This window comes from Schistocerca gregaria, chromosome 9 (genome assembly GCF_023897955.1).
Source record: "Schistocerca gregaria isolate iqSchGreg1 chromosome 9, iqSchGreg1.2, whole genome shotgun sequence".
Taxonomy (NCBI): domain Eukaryota; kingdom Metazoa; phylum Arthropoda; class Insecta; order Orthoptera; family Acrididae; genus Schistocerca; species Schistocerca gregaria.
In genome coordinates this window covers 213,036,076-213,049,366 of record NC_064928.1, presented here as the reverse complement: position 1 = coordinate 213,049,366, position 13,291 = coordinate 213,036,076, and the positions used below count along the sequence as shown (strand labels likewise).

Genomic DNA, 13,291 nt, shown 5'->3' with positions numbered 1-13,291 from the left:
CTCTGGCCGTCCTGATTTAGGTTTTCCGTGATTTCCCTAAAATCATTTCAGGCAAATGCCTGGATGGTTCCTTTGAAAGGGCACAGCCGATTTCCTTCCCCATCCTTCCGTCACCCGAGCTTGCGCTCCGTCTCTAATGACCTCGTTGTCGACAGGACGTTAAACACTAACCACCACCACCACCACCACCACCACCTGTTATACCACTTTCTGCTGCTGTTGATATTACCCGATACTCATCTGACCAGAAATCCTTCTCTTCCTTCCACTTCACTTCACTGACCCCTACTATATCTAGATTGAGCCTTTGCATTTCCCTATTCAGATTTTCTAGTTTCCCTACCACGTTCAAGCTTCTGACATTCCATGCCCTGACTCGTAGAACGTTATCCTTTCGTTGATTATTCAATCTTTTTCTCGTGGTAACCTCCCCTTGGCAGTCCCCTCCCGGAGATCCGAATGGGGGACTATTCCGTGATCTTTTGCCAATGGAGATATCATCATGACACTTCTTCAACTACAGGCCACATGTCCTGTGGATACACATTACGTGTCTTTAATGCAGTGGTTTACATTGCCTTCTGCATCGTCATGTCGTTGATCATTGCTGATTCTTCCGCCTTTAGGGGCAATTTCCCACCCCTAGGACAAGAGTGTGCCCTGAACCTCTATCCGCTCCTTCGCCCTCTTTGACAAGGCTGTTGGCAGAATGAGGCTGACTTCTTATGCCAGAAGTCTTCGGCCGCCAATGCTGATTATTTATCAAAATTTAGGCAGTGGCGGGGATCGAACCCGGGACCGAAGACGTTTTGATTACGAATCAAAGACGCTACCCCTAGACCATGGGTAAATCCCTCCATTTCGCATAAGGACCACAAAGCTAAGATGCAAGAAATTAGGGCTCATACAGATATTTTTCCCTCATTATATATGCAAGTGGCACAGCAAAGGAATGACTAGAATTAGGTATATACTGTATCTAGATGTAACAAGTCATCCATGAGGGCAAGAACTGAAATGATGAGTCTCGCTGATAGTTACTTTATAAGCAGCTTAAAAACTAGTTTTTACTCAGGATTTTACTTCTTTCTGTTTACGATTTCGTCTTATTTTCTTTTTGCGTTTGTATTTCTTTGTAATTTTTATGCAAGTACTACTCTTCTGGAGCCAACAATAAATTTGTAGCCTGGGCCATTTACTGTGGCAACCTGAAGGGCCAATGGACTGCAGCAGCAGGACACGCCCTTGAGGCAATCAATGAATCAATCAGTTAGCTGCAAACCCTCACCACTCACTGCTCAGATTCCAAAACATATCTCACCCAAGACACCATTTTCAATCAGTATACTTTTTGCAAGTAATGCATATGAAATTACACTCTTCAGTTAGAATGTGGACAACACCAACAGAGATTGAGCGACTGTTCCCTGCAAAGTTTTTAGCTGGCTACCACCTGAAGTACAGTATTGATCTTTGAGTGTTAATGAATTATACTCCTTAATTGTAACATCATAAGCAGCTTGTGAGACATAAAAATACTACCTAGATGAATATTTTGTAACTAAGATGTTATTGATTTTGTAGACTTTCTGACATAATGACTGAGGATGCATTTCTCAGGTACGCATCCGGATATTGTAGCCATCTCGACACGATATTTCAATGGACCAACTGTCTGCCATCTTCAGGCAATTATGCTGATGCAAAATCTCACCGGAACTGAGTTTCTAACAGAATCAGCAGTTCCTTTATAGACCGCGGCTGGCACACCAAGCACGCACATGCAGCACCGCTGTGAACTAGTAGAAATAGACAAAATGATATGTTGCTAGCAGAACACTAATTAAAAGAATATTCTGGTCGAAATAAAGACTGGTCTTTAATATTGGACAAATTGGATTCAATGTATTACTTAAAGGAACACCCTTATTCCCATTAACAATATTATAAGATAATTGAGTCTCAACAGATTCCTTATGAACACATTCCCAGTTGCAGAAGCAGGAATGATCATTTGCATCTCATTATACAACATCTCGTTTCTCTCATTAATACAGTATTCTGCCATTGTGGATTACTCTGGCTGGAGAAAATGAGTGTGATGATAGTGTTCAGTTCAGACTGCCAGTGAAATCACCAGAGGATAATCATAAACCTGATGCTTTTCTACCTTTTGTTGTGAGTACAGTGCTTTTCTACCTTTTGTTGTGAGTACAGCCTCGAAAATTTCAAGAATTTTAAGAAGATATGACATCAAAAATGTATTCATGCCACTTGTTAAGATTAGGGCTGTCCTTGTATCAGTACAGGATGACTTCAGACCAAGAAAACATGGAGAAAACAAAATCTGCTGTCATTGGGGGATGACTTATAGGCCAAACTATCTGTACTATTCAGAAACAATGTGTAGAACACCATCATCACACTTCTTTGCTCCAGCCAGAGAAATATGCAGTGGCAGACTCCTATCTTAGCGAGGGACATAAGATGTTGCAGAATGAGAGCCAAATGATCGCACTTTCTTCTCACTACTGTGAATGTGTTCCAAGAGAATCTGTGACATTTGATTATCTGATAATATTATTAGCTAGGCTATGGGTTATGGCACAATTCCACTACACACAAGAGTTAGTTTTGATTTGGTAATGGAAGAAAGTGTGTTGGCTCAAAAACATTTCCTTTTGCCTGCTTCATTTATGGAATTTTTAGATTTTGCTTTGTCTATACAGAGACAAATCACGTGTTTAGGCAACAATGCAAGCAAAAAATTTTTAAACCTTACTGTTCCACCTCATGATTTTTCCACAAGAGGCAATTTCACATGTCTCCCGTATGTAAGTCAGCCTCTGTTTTCTGCTGCTTTTTGTACTGTGAGTTACTGACAACTTTTACACAAAGCACAAATTCAGATTGGAGGTGGTTAAGGAGGAATATTCTTTGCGAACTAATCATCATAGTATTCACCTTAATAAATTTAGGGAGATATGAAAATCCAATTGCTGATGACTGTTTGAGGTTTTGAATTGCTGTCCTCCAGAATGTGAGTCCAGTGTCTCCCTTTTTCATTGTTGTTGTTTTTTTATACACTGCCAGACAAAACAAGTGAAGCATCGAAGAGTCAGATGTCAAAGTAATTTTGTACTTTCAGATGTCGTCAGCAGGTACGTAAATGATTAGAGCTGCAGTTCTCTCTCTGAGAGACAGAAGGGCCAACGGAGTACATTAGTGTTGTTCGTGTTTAGTGTTGTTATCAGGCTGGTAGGGTGTATAAGGGTCAATAACAGCATCAGATTGTGAGTGATCACTGTGAAAGGCTACAAAGATGTCATGTACTCATATGAGACAGCATTATCAGCACCTGGTAGAGTCTGTAGGTCTCCATTTGGCCAGCTGGTCGAATAATAGAAGATCCAGATGAGTGGGGCATTTAGATATAGGTAGTAGTGGACCAATGTCAGCCTGCATAAATGTGTGAGGGCAGGCATAATTGTGGTCAAATTTTTGGTCGACCATGTCTCACTGCCACAAGGCAGAAATGCCGTATTGTGCACCAGCATACCACACATCGTAAAACCTTCACCTCTGCATATGCCCTCTAAGAACAAGTCATTGAATACCTGCAACATTCTATATCAACACACACCACTGGCCGGAGATGAACAGCAGCAGCAGCAGCAGCAGCAGCAGCAGCAGGACTAGGGAATTGTCGTCCCAAGCATAAGCTGCCATTAACACCGCACATCAAACGGCTGCGTATGGTGTCGCGACCAGGAAAAACAGACCGGTGATCAATGGTGTTGCATTCTATTCAGCGATGAGTCGTGATTCTGCACTACTCCAGACAGCCATCGTCCGCAACTATGCTGACGACCTGGGAAAATCTCAGATTTCTCCAAGGTTTTTTGAGAAGCACATCATTGTTACTGCCTGCATTGTGGTTTACTTTAGTTCACAGGTGGTAATGCAACGACTAAAGGAACTCTGACAACACAAAAGCTTTACACAAGGGTATCCTGTGTCCTCATGTGTTATGTCTCATGTGACAGTATCATGGTGCCATTTTTCAACAGGAAAATGCTCATCCGTATAGGAAACATGTCTCTACAAACTGTCTCCATGATGTGACCGTGCTCCCATAGCTGGTAAGATCCTCTTATCTATCCCCAATAGAAAACGTGTGAGTCCAGCTCGGATTTCAACTACACCCCAGTGCCAATATTCATGATATGGACGACCAGTTATGACAGTTGTGGGCCAGCTTGCCTCAGGAGAGGACACAAATGCAGCATGACACCCTTTCCAACTGAATCAGTGCGTCCATCCGGTCATAGGAGGTGCAATGTCTTACTAAAAAGTGGTTTCATACTGGTAATTTCTTTGTATATTTCAATTCAGTTTGTAATCAACAAAATAAAATCACATACCTTCTCAACCTGTGAAGTTTTATTTAATTTCATCCTCCCTTCTGGGTTCTTCACTATTTTTGTCAGACAGTCGATGTTTTGTTTGTGGGGCACTCAACCATGCGGTCATCAGCACTCTTACAAAGTCCCAATTTCTTTTCCACAGGTCAATTTAGCCACTGTCACGAATGATGATGATGATGATGATGATGATGATGATGACAACAGAAACACACAGTCCCTGGACAGAGAAAATCCCCAATCCAGCCGTGATCCAGAGTCAGACAGTCTATGTTCTACTTTACGCCTGTGGTCACACAGGTATGCGCACAATGCTATTCTACTTCCTTATAATACAGTCCCACTACAAACTTAGAATAATCGGATTTTGGGGAACACACAAATCTTTTCTAAAGGTTTTGAAATCCTTTCTTTGTTGTTTTGTACATAGCCTTGCTCCCACATTTAATTCCTATTATACTAATCCAAATCTCTCATAACTATGCCAGTATTCTATACAATCAGTTATAACTGCAGTTGAAATTCATGAGATGTACAGATAACTATCATTTTCATGTCGTACCTACCAGCTCTAATATTTATTAGAGGGGATTCTATCCAAAATATGCGTATAAAGTAATCTGAACATGGAAACACAAAGAGATGGATTGGTAGAGAACAGAATATCACAAGTAATTTTATAAGAAAGATGAAGTGTTAGAAGTTATTGGCTTCAATCGATCTTTACACATGCTCTATAGCACAGTACTTAGTAGCAGTTCCAAGGAACTCGAATAAACTACACGAAATACTAAAATAAATATGTGAAGATATCTTACCGCAAGCCTTCCTCAGGAGCATATATGGAGCGTTTCCTGAACTTGTAGCTACGAAGTACACGTACTGGTTTCCCTGCTCGCCAGTCGACAGCTTTCCCTCCTTCTTCACTCAGTTCAGTATTACAATTAAGTGCGAGAGCCCTGAAATACACAGTTATAAGTAATGCAAACCACAGAGGGTGCAAAAGTAGCCACTCACTCTATAGTTGAGGCTTTGAGTGATAGACAAGCACCTAAACAAAACAGACCTCATAAGTAAACTTTTGGGAAATGTGTTTCTCAGAAACAAACAGGAGGCATGCATGGATAGCCTAATGATTAAAGTGACTGCTTGTGAAAGTGGGAAATCCATGTTCAAATCTTGATCCAGCACGAATATTCACGTCACCTGTATGTGGTACATCTATACCCAACACAGATGAAGTCAAATTATTAGCGTTCAGCAAATTTATTTAAAAGTTATTTCGGATGGCTGTCTTTCTTCAATAATGTCTGTTCATACAAACATGCAAGCAAAGAAATAGGAATGTTTGGAAAAATCAGAATCACATTTACAGGGTTTTCAAGACGAAGATGAAGACTTCCTTGTCGGCGTAATAGCCATCGATGAGAGGTGGGTTCCATCACTACGGACCGTAAGTGAAGTTTTACCTGTGTTTTGCCTCACATAATTTGTAGTTAGAAGGGTACAGAAACCATAATATGACCACCTGAGATCCCATTTGCTTTGCCGTATGTATGTACTATGCTTATAATTGTTGCTGACTTCATCTCAATGGACTGAAATTTTGAGTCTCAAAACTTCAGACCAAACTCTCTCCCGAATCCACAAAATAAGAGATTAAGTTTTTTCATGAAACACTGTAGAATTTTAACTGAATATTACCACAGGAAACACTTCTTTCAACACATTTCTGTTGATAAACATTAACATTCATTACATTGAACAGTCTTCCCACTCCGAGGGATGGAGACAGAGTGACTGTTCTGTTGTGCCCTTGACATCTCATCCTTCTATTGTCACAAGCTTAAGCATTCTCCATTCTCTGAAGCATTGGGGACGATCCTCCACGAAACAACTACTGAGCCAGCAAGTGACAAAATCGCTGTTAGATTAGATTAGATTAGATTACATTAATACTTGTTCCATAGATCATAATATGACACTTCGTAATGATGTGGAACGTGTCAGGTTAAAGAAAGATGTCTGTACAAGATATTACATTACACAAAATATTGCATGACACTAATGCTTAAGTTAAGTTTTTTTCCCTCTCTTAATTTATATCTAAAAATTCAGCCAATGAATAGGAGGAGTTGTCATCTAGAAATTCTTTTAATTTATTTTTAAATGTTGGTTGACTATCTGTCAGGCTTTTGATGCTGTTTGGTAGGTGACCAAAGACTTTTGTGGCAGCATAATTTACCCCCTTCTGTGCCAAAGTCAGATTTAAGCCTGCATAGTGAAGATCATCCTGTCTCCTGGTGTTATAGCTATGCACACTGCTATTACTCTTGAACTGGGCTGGATTATTAACAACAAATTTCATAAGTGAATATATATACTGTGAGGTTACTGTGAGGATCCCTAGATCCTTAAATAGATGTCTGCAGGATGACCGTGGGTGGACTCCAGCAATTATTCTGATTACACGTTTTGAGCAATGAATACTTTTCTACTCAACGATGAATTACCCCAGAATGTGATACCACACGAAAGCAGTGAATGAAAGTAGGCATAGTAAGCTAATTTACTGAGATTCTTATCACCAAAATTTGCAATAACCCTAATAGCATACGTAGCCGAACTCAGACATTTCAGCAGACCATCAATGTGTTGCTTCCAGTTTAACCTCTCATCAATGGCCACACCTAAAAATTTTGAAAATTCTACCTTAGCTACAGACTTCTGTTCAAAGTCTATAATTATTACTGGAGTTGTGCCATTTACTATACGGAACTGTATATACTGTGTTTTATCAAAATTTAAAGAGAGTCCGTTTGCTGAGAACCACTTAATAATTTTGTGAAAAACATCATTTACAATTACATCACTTAGTTCTTGGTTTTTGGATGTTATTACTATACTTGTATCATCAGCAAAAAGAACTAACTTTGCATCTTCATCAATATGGAATGGTGAGTCATTAATGTATATGAAGAACAGTAAAGGACCTAAGACCGAAACCTGTGGGACTCCGTACTTGATAGCCCCCCAGTTTGAGGAATCAGCTGTTGTATTAACATTACATGAACCACTTATTTCAACTTTCTGCATTCTTCCAGTTAAGTATGAATTAAACCATTTGTGCACTGCCCCCCTCAAACCATAATGATTTAGCTTATCTAAAAGAATTCCATGATTTACATAGTCAAAGGCCTATGAGAGATCACACACACACACACACACACACACACACACACACACACACACACACACAAAAGCGTATATAGCATTTTCTGTTGAAAAGCCTTTCTGAAAACCAAACTGACATTTTGTTTGTACTTTATTTTTACAAATATGGGAGGCTACTCTTGAATACATTACTTTCTCACTGAAAAGTAAAAGCTCTTACGGAATTGATGGCATTTCCAGCAAGATACTTAAGCTTGTTCCCCACAGATAAGTAGAATTCTCAGCCATGTATGTAATAGCTCTTTGGAGCAGGGTGTTTTCCCCTACAGACTGAAATATGCCGTTGTAAAACCATTGCATAAAAAGGGGGATACGTCGGATGTCAACAACTATCGCCCAATCTCTCTTCTGACAGCTCTATCAAAAATTTATATTTCAAGTTTGCATCGGGTTCCATATACACTTCATCCCAGTCTAGCTCCTTTAGGCTTTCCCTAAAGTTTGTAGTATTTATATTGTTAATTGAACGCACTCCTTTGAAATTCTGATTTGATATACTGCATGGAGCTATGTCATGTACTGTAACTAGCTGTGCACCATGATCTGAAAGACCATTCTCAACAGGATAAGCATTTATGTCCTTAAACTTAACTTGGTCTATAAAAAAGTTATCTATCAATGTCCTGCTGTTCTTTGTTATCCGAGTAGGAAAATCAATGACGGAGCTCAAATTGAAAGAACTGAGTAATACTACAAGGTCATTCTTCCTATTACACTCTTTCAGGGAATCAACATTGAAAACACCAATCAAGGCTGCTCTGTCTCATAGAAATGTAGCATCCAGCTTTCTGATTTCATGCATACATAAATAAATTTTTGCACAAATGCACACCATATGTATTACCCACTTAACGAAATTTTTATGTGCAGATAATGATCATCATTTGCCAGAAACTGGTACATGTACAGGTAGAAACTTATCACTATTGTAAAGTGATACGTTAACATAAGGCAGGAGGCAGAGTGTGATGAGGAAACATCACCTTCACCTACAGCCATAATGCTCAGCAGGCAAACTTCTGCAGGACAGCTGACGATGATAGTGTTTTGGGATGCGAAAGGTCCACTGCTGATTTGTTACTCTCCTAAATGTCTAATTGCGAATAATGACAGCTACTGCGTGCACTGAAACCCAAAATCGAGACAAGGACAGGGAACTGTGCATCGGGTTAATGACTGCTCTCTTATAGCTGGGAAAACAACCCAAACTGATGGAGTACTGACCTAGCTCCAAGTGATTTTCACCTTCACAGTCTGATTGATGAGCACGTGTGTGGGTGCAAGTTTTTGTTACATGAGCAAGATGTGGAGATGTGCAGAAGTGTGTAATGAAACTGGCCAATGATTCCCTTTTGAAGACACGATACACAGCACTCATAGGCATAACAATCTACTAAAATCTTTCACACTATAGCCTTTTTTTTTTTTTTTTACATCTATATGTACAATGCTGATGTTATTTACATGACACCCACATTTCTATACAAAAATGTCCATATAAAAATTGTTATATATATTGTTATTTGAAATCTGCTGTGCATATTTTGTGTCAATTAATACAAATGGTTAATTTGTCAATTATTACTATACTACTACTACTACTACTACTACTGCTGCTGCTGCTGATTATCGAAACAATTTGCAAAGTCAGGATAAAACCACAAAAATCAGCAAGCTGCAAAGTATTCTTTCACAAGGAAAATATATCAAAGTCATTGGACCAAATGGATGCTAACTTACGAAAGATTGTATAACAGTTTTAAAAATATCAGAAAGCTTTAGGGATAGCTAGCAGCTGTTGGTGTACATGCTCCCCAAGGAGAGGTGTATATTTGTGTCGACCCATAGTGTCTTCCAGACTGGCAACATTACTCAAGGAATGCCACATAAAATATTTCCCATACCGACACACTTCCTCTTCTGGCCTGGACTCTTCCAACGAGTCTTGCAGGGAATTTGCTTTCTGACACTTCACCCGGTACATGCTGACGGCCATCCATCTGATAGAGCATAAAAAGTCATTCATCTGAAAGGGCCATCTTTCGCCACTTAGTGGACATCCAGTTGCAGTAATGGTGTGAAAACTCCAGCCTTTGTTGCCAATGAGAAGCAGTCAGCAAGGGTGCACGAACTAGACGCCTCCTGCAGAGACCCGTACGCACCAATGTTTGTAGAACAGTCATCGAGGAAATACTGTCGGTAGCCCCTCGGTTCATCTGGGTGATGAGATGCTCAGCAGTTGCACATCTATTTACCCGCACACACCTCCGCAGTTGTCATTCATCCCTCTTATCTACGGCCCACGGTGAACCGCAGTTGCCTCACGGCCAGTTTCGTATAGCACCTTTTTGCCGCACACGATATGCTTTAATCACTGCAGAATGCAAACAGTTTACAAACTTGACTGTTTCAGAAATACTCCCATCCTTGGCGAAAAAGCTAGTGATTGTGCCCTTCTGGGCACCAGATAAATTGCTCTGTTTCCACATTATGACAACAACTGCACTGTTTTATGTGTAATCCACCACTAGTGCTGCCACCTGCTGTCTGTGAGTGCTTATTGCATACTGATGTCAAACATACAAGACGGTCGCATTTATGTGACTGGACTGTGTATTTATAACTATTCAGTCTTCTTGACCACAGGTGTTGGTCTCTGCAACCTCGGAGAGAACAGAAAATAAACCGTCGCAGCATGCAGCATGTGCCAACACAGCTGTCCTTGCAGTGTCAGCAGTTACACGTAGTGCTTGCTGACGATGTGTGAGGCCCGGCGGACATCTGCGGTGGCTTCTGTTGTCCCAGCAAAGACTACCAAATTATGGCAGGTGACTTAGTGTCCCAAACTCTGAACCAGAGGATGGACGATTGGATGCCTGTGTCAGGCCTCAGTGACTCGGGGCACCTTAATGCGAGCGCCGAAGTGTGGGAAAGTGGCTGGGCCCCAGCAAGTAGCCCTGTGGTGAAGTCAGAATGCAGGGGTGCTAAGAGCCAGAGCAGTCAAGCAACTGAAATATTACTGCATCTCATTGCTACGTATCAGAACCCCTCGGAGAGCATTAAAGATAAACCCCAGTCCTAATTGTCCAGTTGTAAAGTAACCCATTTCCAAATTACACACAAAAATAACCACTATTTCAGTATACATATAATTAAAAAACGATGCTTTGCTGATTAACATTGTTCTTATGTGAGAAACATAATATAAATGTGAAATTAATATTGTAACTAATCGAACAAAATGTAGCACATGGTCAAGATGTACCAGTAAACCTATCATTACAAAATTACTACAGCAAATTAAAAGGAACATATAAATAAAGCATGTTAATTGGATCTCCAATACATGTTAGCACTAAAATTTAGGCACTAGTTGATTTGTTATAAAAAAAAATTTAGAAATGTAATTGTTACCTGTAATATAATTAGTCAGAAAATGTTATATTAACTCGTAACTAAGTTGAAAATAGGTTCACCTTGTTCAGCACTGTGACTGTAAATTTTTAGTAATGTGTATCTCATATTCGGTCTAACTTTTAACTGTGATTTTACATAAAATTGTAATTTTCATTGTAGGTAATTGTTAACAAAAGTATAAATGGAGATCACGCAGGTGCCTTGGAGCACTCGTTTTTTGGCTAGGCTTGTTAGCAAATGTATTGTAGGCTCACTCGTTTGTTGATTGTTGTGAACACTGTGTCGTTTGATGTCAACTTTGGGTACATGTGGTGTAACCGGCACAGTTCACCAGGCTCAGACACTAGAGTCCTGGAAACATATTGGTATTAAAACTGCACTGTACTTTGGAATTTTTTTGGGAGTTTTCCGCAATCCTTTTCATACACTGCACAGCGACGAGACGAATCCAGGAATTTTACAACACCCCAAGAACTAAACAACTCTCACTGTTGGTAGAACTGACGTGAAAACAACAGCACATCGACTGGGCATTTCACTCAAAAGTAAAAACATTTGCAACACGGAGGTGGGAAAATATAAACATCTCACAACCCATCGACAGTGTCAGCTACTACGTCATCAGCACGTTGTCATCTAATGGCATAGTCCAATAGGGGGCAGGCTGGCCCCATTGGGATGCGGAGCATAGAGGGTGGACAAATACTGCTGTCAGGTAGCTGATTAAGCAGAAGAAGTAGCCCTGCCACATTATTCCATCACATGGAAGTTGGAAGATTCTCGAAGGATGGTCAGCATATGAGGGCTGTCACTTCCATGAGGAAGCAGGTAGGAGCCTGAAAGCAGCTCACAGCCACGGGTGCTGTATTGGCAGGGGTCAAGTGCTGCAGGGGGATTGTCAGGGATGCAGCACAATGGTTAAAGGCACCATTTAATTCATTACAATACAGAATGTAGATGGCATTACCCTAGTTCGTGCAGTTGCACTGAAAATGCTAATCATTTGCATATCCAAACATGTAGTACACTCTGTGCCAATTTGACATTTGTTGCATGCTGTCTTCATTGTGTAGCAATTTTAGTGGCTGGCAGAGTATATAAGAACTCCTCCAGCCGTAGCAGTAGCACACATGAAAGCATTCTTTGTAATAGTATTTTCTGTGGACACAGATAACTTGAAGATGGTCATAAATATGAATGGAAATTGGTTGTTAAGGTAAAGCTGTGTAGACATGCAATGAAGTTTCTCGAATAGAAACTACTTTGATTGTACAAGCTCTTACAGGACCACGAGGGAATAGGTATTAAAAGAAAGCCACTCACAAAAATTTTTAAATGCAGAGATTCTCTCACAAACAGCAAAACTGACGTGCAAGAAAAGTAAGACTTACTTGTTAGTATGTGTGAACGTCTGATCACATGTCTGCCTATTAGTTGTACGCCTGTTGCCGGAGAGGTCCCGACCGCCGGCACCCGTGTACCAAAACCAGTCTCCAAAGTCCTCGTCGTCTTCGTAGCCTCCGCTCAGCACGATGCTGAAGGCGCCAATGTCCTCGCGTCCGTGCATTCCACCCACAGGTGGCCTATGAACTCCAGCTTCAGATGCCTTCGGTGCAGTTAGTGACAGAATCAGTAAAAATAACACCACAACTGTTTGAAAAATAATTCCAATATACACAGAAATAATCACCACAGTTGCAAATAAATGTCCGAGGCTCCAACAGTGAGGAAACCAGTGTCACGATGTGACACGCAAATGTCAGTGTCCACATCGAGTAGGCATGTGAATATAAGGTTGGATTATGTAGTTTTAAGGAACTAAACTACTATAGTTATCATTCCCTACATACTGAGTATGTTGTAAATCTGGGACAAAACTATTTGACTTTAAACCACAAACAAAACTGAGGCACAATAAAACTGACATGTCCAAAAATTAAGATCACTCAACTGTTTGAAAACCAAAAAGGCAATATATGACAAAAAACTGACAAAATTACAGAAATACATCAAACGCTGTCTTCAATTAAAATAATCAATTTCTAAAAATGTAGTATGATTGGATGGATAAAATATCTACTCACCAAGTGGTGGCAGGAGAAAACTCATACAGAAGTAAAGGAAATGTGCAAGCTTTCGGAGCCAATAGCTCCTTCTTCAGACAATGGTTGAAGAGGAAGGAAGAGGGATAAAAGAAAAAAGGGAAATGGGGACAG

At 40.2% G+C, this 13,291-nt stretch overlaps 1 protein-coding gene across 1 annotated transcript in view; it reads right to left on the bottom strand.

Annotated features, from left to right (window-relative positions):
- Positions 1-13,291, bottom strand: part of LOC126291646 (E3 ubiquitin-protein ligase UHRF1-like) — a 163,284-nt gene that overhangs the window by 32,073 nt on the left and 117,920 nt on the right. The window contains exons 8-9 of the mRNA XM_049985213.1: positions 12,467-12,681; positions 5,243-5,383 (exon numbers count right to left, since the gene is read on the bottom strand). Coding sequence (XP_049841170.1) covers positions 5,243-5,383; positions 12,467-12,681 — 356 coding nt within the window. The remainder of the gene's footprint in view (positions 1-5,242; positions 5,384-12,466; positions 12,682-13,291) is intronic.